We start from the raw sequence: 13,253 nt of genomic DNA on the forward strand, positions 1-13,253 counted from the left end.
GTAGTGTTGGGAGGCACAGATAATAAACAATATAAAATTAAAAAAATTGTTGTAAAAGGACATGTGAAACTTATCAATTGGAATGGATAAATTGGCCAATCAGAAAAATCACCACTTGTAAACAGCTGATACATGCTGCACTGGTGCACACACCTGCTGATTCTCAGCCCTGGTTTAATGAATGCCATTTCAGAGGACTGTTCCCTAAAATGTGCTCCTTAGAACACTTAGTAGGTTATATCTGAGTATTAACATTAAAAAAGAAAAATATTTTCCTTGTCAGTTAAGTCTGAAAAATTCCCATTTAACAGTTAACATGTTCTCTGCACAGAACTTTCAGTCTTTAATATACTACTGTGCATTGGATTCTTTTAAGAGCGAGCTAGAACATGCAGTTTAGAAAACTCTGATGACAGAAGTTCCAACCTGGTAGTAACTCATTACAATAAGCATTTTGAAAAAGGTTGCCTGCCTGACTGTTCTACTGCTTCTCAACTCTGTTAACATCTTTTCTTCTGGCCCCCACCATTTTTTGCCTCAAGCCTCCCTGCTTTTAACTTCCAACTTATCCAATCTATCCTCTATATAATACCAATTATCTTTCTAAAATTGGCATCTGGTCAAATCGTTGAACTTAAATGCATTCAGTAACCACTTAATAAATCAAAACTGAAAACTATATGGCATACAAGAACCTTCATGATCTGGCTCATTTCCTCTTCAGCTTCTCCAACCCCCTATCTTTCCACATAAACCACTTGCAATACTGCAAATGCACTATGCTGCTTCATCATACCTCCATACCTAGAATTCGTTTCCCCTATGACCATCCAAGGACTGGTCCTTCATCTTTCAAGAATCACTTTTCTACAGACTTTCATAAACACCCACCCCTGCAATAGCGCATTCCCTCTTTGTTATCTCTAGCTATAGTATTTATGTAGTCTTAACAGCTATAGCAACTGTTTGCTTACCCATGATCAAAACACTGCCTTGCCAAAACTCGATCTCTGTCTAGCCCTTTAAAATAATTTATGCTGAATTTAACATTGCTGAAAATCTCCCAAACTGTTACCTTTTCACTTCACGATACATTTTGAATACGTTCTGATCTGTAGATTCATATTCTTTGGGTTTAGAAGAGGGGAAAAAAATCCATTTTTAAATGATAAAACCTAGGCAAACTAAGGCTGTAGGAAGACAGTATCTCAAGACAACAGACTGAGGAAAAGTATACATGAAAAATATATACTTTAAGATTACTTTTTTAATACTTAGGCATTACATTCCATATCAAATTTTACCAACATGCTGTTCTATAAATTAATATTTTATACCATAACTTGATTTTTCTGTTCCATGCTAAAAAGCCCACTCTGCCGTAATTACTTTTAGCAAACAGTACCTGGAATATAAAAAATATTAATTCGGTGTTGGCAAACCTTCTCCTGACATGTAGAACAATTACAGAAATGTCTAAGGGTGAATTTTCTTGAGCTAATGAGCAAAAGAAAAGCCCCAATACAATGGTATTTTCACTTAACGGTGGCTCATCACTACATTCACCAGAAATAAATCTCCTTGCTACTGTACTATTTAGGGCAGTTTTGCCAAATGCCTATCTTTAAGAGCTAGGTCAACTTCCAAGAAAACTGTACAGAAACATTCAGTTGTTAACAAAAATTTAATATTAAAAATTATTCAGTTAAGTTATTGTTAATTTAGGAAAAAAACATGTATTAATTACCCATAAGAACAACTTTTATTTTAATAAATAACAGTGGGCTTACCAAAGGGAAGGGATTTTAGTTTGTCAAGTTTTATGCATATTGGTAATAAACCTTAAGGAGGTGAAACCAACTATTCAATATAACCCATTAGGCCCTAAAAATAAAACTATAATACTTTAATAAAACTTAAAAAAATATTTTCCAAAAGAAAATAATTCACTCCTTGACCATGCTTATTTATTCAGAGTACCAGCAATTTCAGTTAAGTGCTTCACTTTTCCTGCAAATCTGATGTTGCACAGGGAATATACACATTTTCATATTATTACAACATAGTCAATATCTCAGGCTAATAATATTGTGAATGCAACTGGTTTATAACAAACACAAAGTCAAAAATCAATGCTACTATATATGGCAAACAGAAACAAAAGTAAATTCAAAAGATGTTTTCTTTTGTTTCCAGTACTGACTTTAGTTGGACTTCAAATGAAGGTAATAAACTCTCCTGAAATAACCTCTATCTCTGCCGTGAATCCACAGTATAAATATGGTGAATAAAGCTAAACTGTAAAAGCTAACTATATACTGAATAACCAAAATAATCAATTATAACAACTAATACTGCTCTGGAAGACCAATCTAATGAAAAAAGTATCATTAGATGTGGTGGGAAAATACAAATCTGTACAATCTAACATCTATAAACAGTAAAATCAAAACATCCAACTTCCTTATAGAAAGTGTTTCATCTATGTAATTATAAATGTTAAGGACTCTTGCATTTTATAAACACAAGATGGGCTCACTTTGATGATATCAATTTTAAGATTTATAAAAATGTTTAAAAAAATCTTTCCACAAAAGTTTATACAGTTTAAAGCTATACACCAATCTATAAATCTCAGAAAATGGAAAAAAAAAACTTTATAAGATCACATGTATAAAACAAGAAATGAAATGTGATTTTATTTAAGGCAATACTGGGCTACTTCACAAATCACCACCTCAAATATTTACACTGCTCCACACTACTAGTTTCTATCACATTCACAAAGGATTTTTTTTTAATACCAAATGTTTAAAATCTTTGATGTAGTAAATTCTTTATTCACATTTCCATTATATTTCATGGAATCATAGTAACTATATCCAATTAGAAGCATTGAAAAAAACCTGTAGCTATAGGAAACTGCTAAAGAATCTGCTATAATTTCACATGAATACCATCCCAAAATCCTGGAGGATAAATTTACAAAGCAGAGCAAGGTGTTGATATAATGTGCCTACTTTGTGAAAAGTAATTTTGAGATCTTGTAAATAAATGTTTTATGTAAAAAAAAAAAAAATCAATGAACCATGGCAGAGTTTCTACTTTTAGTTCAAAAAATTCTTAATTTAAAACAATAAAAGAACAGTTTTAAAAACTTGATCACTTAGTTAAAAATTAAAATTCCAAATATAAATGTGTCATTTAATAGTTTAGACTTACACACTGCTGGTGGCAGCAAATGATTTACAATAATAAATATGTACAAAAAAGATATCTACAAAGACTACTGTTCTACATGAGCAGTGACCTGGTGAAACATAACAATCACACAGATAATTCAATTTAGTTCATGGAAAGGGCAACTGGCTGATAGAAATTTGAGGTGTAGCTCAACTATTTACAATAACTGAAGTATTGATTCTGTTCCTCAAGTCCCATAGGGATAAAAAAAAAAAGTTTTACATGACAAATGTCATGTTTTTTTTTTCTTTTTCCTTTTTTTGGCCAGGTTAATTCATGTCAGCAACAAAAATTAATGAGAAAGTTTCACAACTCTAGCATGCTTGATGGCTTCTACTTAAAATAAAACCGTAAATAATGTATTTATAGTACATTAGTTATCAGTACTGCCCTCTACCTGTGGCTTTACCCATACTAATTTCTTTCATAACAGACACATCTGGATCATCTGAATGTACTTCAAGTTTTTTCAGACTGACGGTAGGTTTCATTTCCTGAAGTTGTTTTAACACAAGTTCAGTGCAATCTTTAAGAGTCTTGTCTAAAACAATTTTTACATTATCACTGCACTGAAGCTGTGATGGATTGGCAAACTGTACAAAGGTTTCACTTTCTTTACAAGAGCATACATGATTTCCACTAGTCACAGCAGTCTTATCAGTATTTTTTCTTGAATTTGAATGGGATCCTTTCTTATTTCCACTATTTGGATGGTCTTTGTCAGAATTTTTCTTCTGCTTCACTGCAGACTCCTCAAGAAACTTCAGAAATGATACTTCAAATCCCATTGGTTTAAATGAGCTCCAGTCAAAAGATGCAGGATGCTCCTCCGTGGTTTGAATTGCAACAGCAGTTTCTTCTTCTTTGTGTGTACTACTTAACTCAACTGCTGATGCTGGTTCTGCTTTTTCAACTTTTCTCTTTTTATTTTGGGAGACATTTTTTTCTTTATTAACTCTCTTCAAATTACTTGTTTTTTGTTTTTCTGACTGGCAGGGGTTATTTTCCTGAAAATCATTACTTACATTTGAAGAGGTATGAGCTTGGGTCTCCACACTTGCATTATCTTCATTTATTAATTTTGTAATAAATAATTCTGTTAGCTCATCCATTTCATCTTTCTCGTTTTTTTCACTTTCTCTCTGTGGAACTGTAGCTGTTCTGGAGTTATCGTTGCTCTCTGATACACATGCGTCAGAATTTTTCACATCACTCTTATCACCTTCTTGCTCAGAAGTGTCCTTTAGTTGTGAGCTGCAACACCGTTTGAAGACAATGAGAAGATTACGGTGTTGTGATGTAAATGCCTTTGATAATTTATGGCATTTATAATGTCTAATTATATTGCTTTCACTTGTAACAACCGATGTACACCCTTTTATCATACATGGATACTGGGTCACAAATCTGCTTGTACACTCAGATAAGGCATCATTTCTAGCCTTTATAGAATATACGTGCTTTCCACGTTTCAGAGAATAAGGCTTATTTTCTTCAATCTGCACAATTTTCGCAGTTTTGTTTTCTAAATTATTTTTTTTCTTTCGTTTCGTCTTAGGCATTTTGATTCCTTCCTTTCCTGATCTGTGTTTTGTCCCCCGATGCTTAGACTTTGTCTTTTCTTGGTTTGCTTTGCTTGATATATTTTCCTGACCAGGTGTTAATCTTCTTGGCCGAATCAAATGAGCTTTGTGTTTGTCATTATGCTTATTAAAAATGTGTCGGAGAAGATTTGACCGAGTTGCATATATACGGTCACAGCCTTCACAGTCACACTTGTATATGCCATCTTCTTCAGTTTTACTTCCCCTTATCCCAATTCCATGATCTGCCTCAAGATGAACAACATAGTTCAAGTATGTGGTAAATGAAGACTTACACTCTAACTGGTCACATGGAAATTTCCCAACATCCACAGAAGCAGTCATACTTTCAATCTCCTCAGGAGTCATTTCATGAAGTTTCATGTAGTGTTGTATCAGGCCAGTAATTGCTTGGAAAATTCGAGAACAGTCACTCACCTGACATCGAAATTCTTTCACAGTCTGTTTAGTTTCAATTTCTTCACTTTCTTTACCAGCTTCACTTTCTTCTTCAACCTCTGCAGAAAACGCAGGTAGATCTGACTTGTGTACAGCCTGGTAATGCAGAATTAAGTTTTGCTGTATAGTAAAAGCGGCAAAGCAACCCTGGTGAACACATCGATAAGGTCTGTAGGGACTGTATCTTGTTGGAAACTCAAGGGAGTGAGAAACTGGCTTCTTGCGTTTTTTCTCCTCCTTTTCTTTTTTATGTCTCCTAATTTTCCGTCCTTTGGTTTGTATGTTTGCGAGAGAATTTGTATTACCTTGTTCTGAAGTAACTGTGATCACTTGCACAGAACTTTCTGTTTTTTCAGGACTTTTTTTTTCTACAAGTTGTTTTTCTGGGATCACTGCTACATTACTGAGGGCATTTTCCTTCATTGCTCCCAAGTCTAAAGTGGGCTGCAATTCTCTTTTATTTTCCTCTGTCATAGTTAGCTGTCTTTTTGCTTGTGTAACTCTTGGGGCTGACAAATTTTCACTCTGAGATTTTCTTCCATAAGGCCGTTTTATTTTTAACTTTACCATTTCTTCTGTTGTAAAATGATGGACCAACTGACAGTGTGCCCGGAGATTAGAATTTCTTGTAAATGTTTTTGTACAGGTAGGTACTACACATTTAAATGGAGCAAATTTCAACTGATTCTTCTTAATTTCAAGAATCATCTCTGCAGTGTACTGATGAATCTTACCATAGTGCTTAAATAAAGCATCCTTTGTCATAGCACTGTAATTACAGCCTTGGTTTTGACACACAAAGGGTTTATTAACTTTGTCACTAAACTGAATGTTGCTTATCATTTCGGAAACTGGCTGAATAACTGTGACATTTGGAACTGGTTTAACAGGATTGGGAGTCAGTGTCACTGATGTATTTATTAGTACGCACTGGGGTGCTGGAGTGGACAGGTCATTTTCTAATTTTAATTTCTGCAAGCCTTCTAAAATTTCCTGTATTTGATCCTCCTTATGTAATACTTCAGATGGAGGAATGTTACTTTTTGCTGGCATGACACCTATGAAGGAAGAAAACTGAGAAGAATCAGGTAACTTGTTATTTTGTACAGCATTTACTGAAGGAAGCTGAATGTTATAATTTATTTGGGCATTCTGTGATGTTTCACCAACACTGTGAGATCCACTTTTTACCTCAAGTATTTGAGAATTCATAGCACTTTTAATAATTTCAAGAGTCTTTTCAAAGTTTTGTATAACATTGTCTTCAGAAATCTGCAAATCAGAATTTATTGAAGTTGTGCACGAATTCAAAGCCATCATTTGGGAATCACCATTTTCAGTTTTTAATGTTAAAGGAGCTAACACTGTATGGGACTCAAGATTGGTTTTAAAGTTTTCTTTCACATCAGTAATAAATAACTGATTGTCAACATTATTTAATTTCTGTGTTAGGTTTTCCACCAAACCCTGAGGCTCACAATTTGGAATTACATTTGAATGGAGGTTACTAGTTGGTATCTCTATACTCTTTGCTATAAGTCCCATTGCTGTTAAGTCACTTGTTACCAAGTTTTGGGAAGCATTAGGTGCAATTAGGGGAGGAGCAACTTTCTTTCTTCTCTTCGAAGCACTGTTTCCCTTCTTATTTAAATGACTAGACCTCGTGTTCTGAGGACCACTTATAACTGAAACACGTGAACTGTTATTGGTAAAATTTTGTGATGGCCCATTAGAATTGGGGAATGAACTAGAACACAAACCATTTTCAACAGTCTTCAGTAGTAAGTCATTTGTTGGGAAAACAGGCAAACTGCTGCATTCCTCAATGGAGGAAGTTTTGGAGTTTGGTGTCCTATTCTGGTTTGTCAGCAGGGGGTTTGGGTGGCATACAGTCTGCAACAGGGGTGGCACAGCTGGATTTGGCATCACTGTTGCACTTACTTGTGCCGCATCTGAAACACAACCTGTTGGAACATGAGAAAGCATTTCGGCACCCTCAAATGTACTGGGAATGCCAGCAGTTTCCAAAGCCTGTTTAATTATTTCACTTCCTTCTTGACTAACACTGGTACTAAAACTAGTCACACCAGTCCGAGGAAATGTATTTGGTAAAAATGTAGATGAGCGATTTTCAGCAGCAAGAAGTTGCAGGAACGATGGATCTTTAAAACATGCTTCTGGACTGAAGGTAGACTGTTGCGGCTGCTGCAAATTTACCGCATTTGTGGAGAGAATCATGCTGGCAAGAAGAGAAGGCTGTCCATTATTCTGTAGAAGTTCTTGAGCAATTTCTGCTCCATCCAGTGGTTTACAGTAAGATCGCTTAGATAAGTGTCCACCCAGAGATCTGGGATTAGTAAAAGCCCTGTAACACCTGCTACAGATAAATTTCCCATCTCTGATAATTGCAGGCCATTTAGCCCTTTTGTTGTGCTTGGGTTTTCTTTCCTTCCCATTTGGGACCCGCCCACGGTCTTTTTTCACCTTTTCAGGTGCTGACTGTTGGGCACTGGTGCTATTAAAGTCATTTGCAACATTGACTTGTGAAGGAAAAACTGCATTTTCACCATTACCTCCCTTTAGAAAGGAGGAATTAGTGTTTCCTTCAATCTGTGAGGAAAAATGATTTGTACTATTTTCCAGTTGGGAAAAAACAGAATTAGCCCCATTATCTGCTGGTGAAGGGAAGAGAGACATTGAACTACTTTCTGCAGGTAGAGGAAGGAAAGGATCTGAGCCACTGTCAATATTCAAAGGCAAAACTGTTTTGGTTAGATCTTCCATTTGTGCTGGCAAGGTAGTAGTAGATAAATTTTCCATTTGGGAACATATAATACCACCACCTTGTTCATTTTTATCCTGAGAAGGTATATTTGGATTTATGACACTTTCCACTGAGGGCAACAGCGGAGTTGACACACTTGTTAAATGAGCTGGAAAAATGGAAGGCGAGACATGCTGCAACTGATTTGAACAAGTAGGATTCCCGTTGGCTTTGGTCTGTGGTGTAAAAAATGCATTGTTAGAGCTGCTCACCTGTGATGGCAAAAAATAAATAAACTTTCCATTATTTGGTGTATTTAAGTTGTTAGATTTCTGACCTTTTTTACTTTTGCGCTGCATTTTAAATGCAGCATACTGGTCAGGGTGTGCTGTCTTCATGTGTTTCCCAATACTCTGTGAAGAATTATAGGTTCGAGTACATCCCTCAACCTGGCAACTGAATTTCTGAACTGGCGCTTTTGGAGGCACTGATGGAGTTCCTAAAGAACTACTTGGGTTGGGCTGTGGTGGAACAAATGTGATACTTTCCAATGTCTTAAGAGGTAAATTATAAAGATTGGATGATGTTTTAACATTACCTCCACACTCAAACTTGGAAGCTGGTAAACTGTTTTGAAATCCTGCCTGATTTTGCACAGAAAAGGTCATCAGGCTGTTCACTTGTCTTTCTAAGTTTTGTGGGGTAAGGTCACCTATTTTGAGGGTTTCTGAATTTACTAAAGAATTCTGAGTAATCTGGGCTTCATTAAAGCAATCCTGTTTTCTTTCTTGAAAACCTGGACGACACAAATCATTACAAGTATCTCTAACTGGTGTATGTAAGTCTGTGACCAGTGATTCAGCAGTGCCTTCCAAAGTTGAGTTTTCTTGCTTTCCAAAGTTATCCTCGATCCCCTGATTGAGAGACACTTTAATGGATACAGCTACTTCACTGGCCTGAAGCAGAGGAGTAGTCACAGGGTTTTCCAAACCATTTGACAATGGTCCATCAGCTGGCCTGAGCTCTGATGCAGAAATCTGGTCTTGTTTGGTCACAGCTGATTCTGCTTTGCTTTTATCCCAAGCATCACTTCTATCTGCCGGTATGGTGTTTTCAATATTATTTTCTGAGGGAAGCACAGACCCCTCTTTCTCGATGCTAACTTCTGTGTTCGGATTCACTTTAGAAGGCTGAACACAATCTCCAGATGAAATATGTTGGTCTTCAGGAGGCAGCATTTTTTCAGGAGTACTGTGATCGTCCAGATGCTTTTCTAGCTCACTCTGAGAACGATAAACCTTACCGCAACCTGTGAACTTACAAGTATAGGTATTGTAATGCTGTGCCTCATGATCATACAGTAAATAAGCTTCTGAAAAAATTCTGCCGCATTTAGGAAACATACACTTTGCTCTAAAGACTTGATGTTCCTTTCGGTGTGTTAAGAGCTCTGCGTAACTATTAAAACCAGCCTTACATTTCATCTGTATACAGATATATGGTTTACTGCCACAGTGCATTTGTAGGTGATCATTAAGATGAGTAACACTTACAAAATGCCGTCTACAGTACTGGCAAATAACTTTTTTGCTTTGCATTTCAAGAAAGCGCTTGGCATCTTCATTATCCTTATGCCCCTTTACATGAGCAATTAAATTTTTAAAGTACTTAAAGCCCTTTTTACAAAAAGTTACAGGGCAATTAAATTCATTAACAGGTACTGGTTTCTGGACTGGGATCACTTCTGGTTCATAAGATTTATCTTTGTCATCAGTCTCATCATCTGAACCATCATTGTCATTAAATACTATGAAGTCTGTTGAATAGAGACTATTCTTTTTTATAGGCCGCTGTTCCTGCTTGGTCACAGCATTAGTCTTCTGATTCTCATTGGTAGTTGCGATCTTAGGTGGCCTTCCCAGTCTTCTTAGTGGTTTCATAGCTGCTAGTCTCTCTTTACTAGATTGTTTAACATGCAATGTGACATGAGGGACAAAAGTTTCTTTAGAATTGAAGTTCTTTGCACATATAGGGCAACTGTAAATCCCATCTTTGTAATGTTTTTGAGCATGTCGTACTATTCTATGACCAAGGAATTCTTTGTCACATAGCACACAATATTGCATGTAGGCTTGCCAATTCCTAAACCTAGCAGAAATAAATCCCCTCTCTCTTAATTGTTTTATCTCTCTCTTCTTCTGCTTTTCATCACAGATGTCTTTAAGAAGGCCAGAATTAGCACCAATTCCATCAGAAAGTCCATTCACAGAAGTTTCTTTAATCTCTTCCTGGTAGTCCACTACTTTCTCATAAACTTCACTGTCGTTTAGTTCATCTATTGAAGACACAATAGATGCTTCTTCTCCCATTAATGCAAGACATTGTCGTTTTAATGTTTTCCAATCCCAGAATTCTGGATCAAAGGGCCACTGAGTTTTCAATACAAGTAAGAGCTCACAGCGTAGAGAATTTGGTATTGGAAGATTCTCTTCATCATATTTCTGGTCTGGCTGGTTATACAGCATTTCCACAGCATAATATGCATCTACTGTAGGCTCAATAAGAAATTCACTCAGTTGACAAGCACGTTTAACTTCCAGATCATCAGGCAACAAGCACGAAATGGTCTTGCAAATAGATATTTTCACTTCAGTATTTTCTGTAGATTCCAAACGAAGGGCTTTTACACATAATTCTATACAGGTGGCAAGTCCAGCCCCTTCAGTCTGTGAAAAAGCAAATAGGAAATGTTAATTTAATCTATACTAACACAGGTTTGTGAATTTAGTAATTTTGAAACTGACGTTTGCTATTCTCAAATTTTGCAGCAGCAACATATGAAATGCTGCCTCCTCTAAAGCACTGTAGCTTAGCCTTGTGTATGCGTGTGTGTGTAAAATGAACTATAAAGAATAGCAGAAAAAGGATAAGCATTGGGAACAAAGAGAAGACCTGGGTATAAAGTCATCTAATATAGCTAGGCAAACTTGGAAGTTATTAACTTCTCTAACCGTTCACAGCCCACTCATAAAGATCAAAATAGCATTTAAACTTCATAAAACTGCTGTGAGCATTAATGAATATTATGTATCTAAAGTATCTGATACAGTTTAGTATAATGGTACTAGTGCATAGGAAGTAATCAATAAATATCAACTTTAACAGCATCTTATTTCCTAAGTTTGTATTTACAATCTTTCTAAAATAAGCACCTTGAACTATTATTATAAGATACCAGTAATGAAGGTTAAGAGTCATCTGAAGATATATGTAGTAAAGACATAAAAATGGGTTTTAAAAGGACTAAGAGAACATAAATATAAGAAATAAGCCAGCTATTAAGATGTGGCCACATTCATGGGAATGGAGTATGTATTATACAGGATCAAAGGCAGAAAAGAAATAAGTAAAAAAAGCTGATAGGGTCTGTATTTTCACAGGCTAAGAAGGAAATAAAATATTTTACTAAAACAGAAGCTTAGATTTGTAGGCCAGTAGGAAAGTGAGGGGAGGATACTAAATCGGCCTGACTTTAGGAAAAGCAAGGGCACAAAGACCAAGAAGAAAATGGACAAGAATAGGTATGAGACCTATTTTTAAAAGTGACAGTGAGGAAAGGACAACAGGGAAAGAAGCGGGACCATATGGTTGTCTCCAGCTTTTACGTCAAACCTGTCTAGTTATTTTCTACTATTTTGAGATAAATCTGAGCCAGAAAACTTTTACAGCAAAATATCTGCACCTCTCTTACATGCCTTAGGGACTACTACTAACGGATAATTAGGTCACTCTGTCATAATATGAAGGGGAAAAAAAGACATGTGGTGAGGAAAGGTGCATATTAGAGAGGACGTCTTGGAGAAATCAAAGGTCAAGTCAACCATAAAGATGATCTCAAGTGATAATGCAGACATATACCAGAAGGACTAGTAGATACGTACAGGACGAGAATTCTGGAAAAGGCTATATTTATTTAGAGAATTCAGGAAATGATGGAGAAAGAAATGATTTTAAGAAAGGATTCAGGAAACAGGTTTTGTGGATGCCATCTGCATTGAGGAAGAAGACTGTAACTATTCTGTCATGTGACTGCTGATCCCTTCATAAACAACAAAAGCAGATTCAAAAATTCTACTTACTGCTTATAAAATGCAACTAAGATTATTTCAGAGAGAAACTCAACAGTTCTATTCTAATACAGTCTGCTATTGGATTCAAGGGTGCATTTCAACTCATTAAGGGCAAATGGCTTTGAATAAATTTGCTTTAAAAATATCTTTTTTTTTTAAGATTTATTTATTTATTTTGAGAGAGTGAGAATGAGGGGGAGAGAGAGTACATGAGAGCGGGGAGGGTTAGAGGGAGAAGCAGGCTCTTCGCTGAGCAGGGAGCCTGACGCGGGACTCAATCCCAGGACTCCGGGATCATGACCTGAACCGAAGGCAGTTGCTTAACCAACTGAGCCACCCATGTCTTAATGTTGTAATTAAATGTGAAATCTTAATGCCAACAAAACTATAACAAAGTTTTTATTTTTGTTGAGTTTTTCATCTTTGTGATTAAAAATTGTTGCTGGGTGTATAACAAGTGTTTTTAAAGATGAATTTGAATTAATAAGTTCCCATAAATATGTGATTAAGCAATTAGCCTATAAAAATCTACTTAATTCATATCATTAGTTAATAAAAGTTACTGATAACACCAACTTGAATTTAAGAGTGACAGGAGCAGAAGAAAGCTAAGTGCTAAAAATTCAGAGGAGGAATGGAGATTCACCCCCGACTGACAATGATCCATCATGAGGCAACCTTCTGAAAGATACAAGGTTTTATCTTTGGTAACCCCCCACTTTTCTGTTCCTTTCCTCTGACTCCCTAGTATCCTTGGCCCTAAGCTACCCGAGGCTTACAGACTGATTAGTTCTCTCATGTACATCCTATTTAGCCCTTCTCCATCCACACACAGCATCACGTCTTACCCCGCTTTAAATTCTTAAATGGTTACCTTTGTACCTCAGAATTAAATATATATATATATATATATAAAAGATTGTATTTATTTGAGAGAGAGAATGAGAGAGAGAGTGCATATGAGAGGGGGGAAGGTCAGAGGGAGAAGCAGACTCCCTGCTGAGCAGGGAGCCCGATGCAGGACTCAATCCTGGGACTCCAGGATCATGACCTGAGCCGAAGGCAGTTGCTTAA

The 13,253-nt window shown here is 36.2% G+C and overlaps 1 protein-coding gene across 3 annotated transcripts in view; it reads right to left on the minus strand.

The window, feature by feature from the left end:
- Positions 1-2,672: 2,672 nt before the first annotated feature.
- Positions 2,673-13,253, minus strand: part of ZNF292 (zinc finger protein 292) — an 88,229-nt gene continuing 77,648 nt past the window's right edge. For all 3 annotated transcript variants that reach the window (XM_028108018.2, XM_028108019.2, XM_028108020.2), the window contains one exon: positions 2,673-10,775. In XM_028108018.2, coding sequence (XP_027963819.1) covers positions 3,624-10,775 — 7,152 coding nt within the window. In that variant the 3' untranslated portion in view covers positions 2,673-3,623. The remainder of the gene's footprint in view (positions 10,776-13,253) is intronic.

The sequence above is a fragment of the Eumetopias jubatus genome, unplaced genomic scaffold (genome assembly GCF_037043125.1).
Source record: "Eumetopias jubatus isolate StellerSeaLion01/CBP00866 unplaced genomic scaffold, mEumJub1_p1.0 scaffold_6, whole genome shotgun sequence".
NCBI lineage: Eukaryota > Metazoa > Chordata > Mammalia > Carnivora > Otariidae > Eumetopias > Eumetopias jubatus.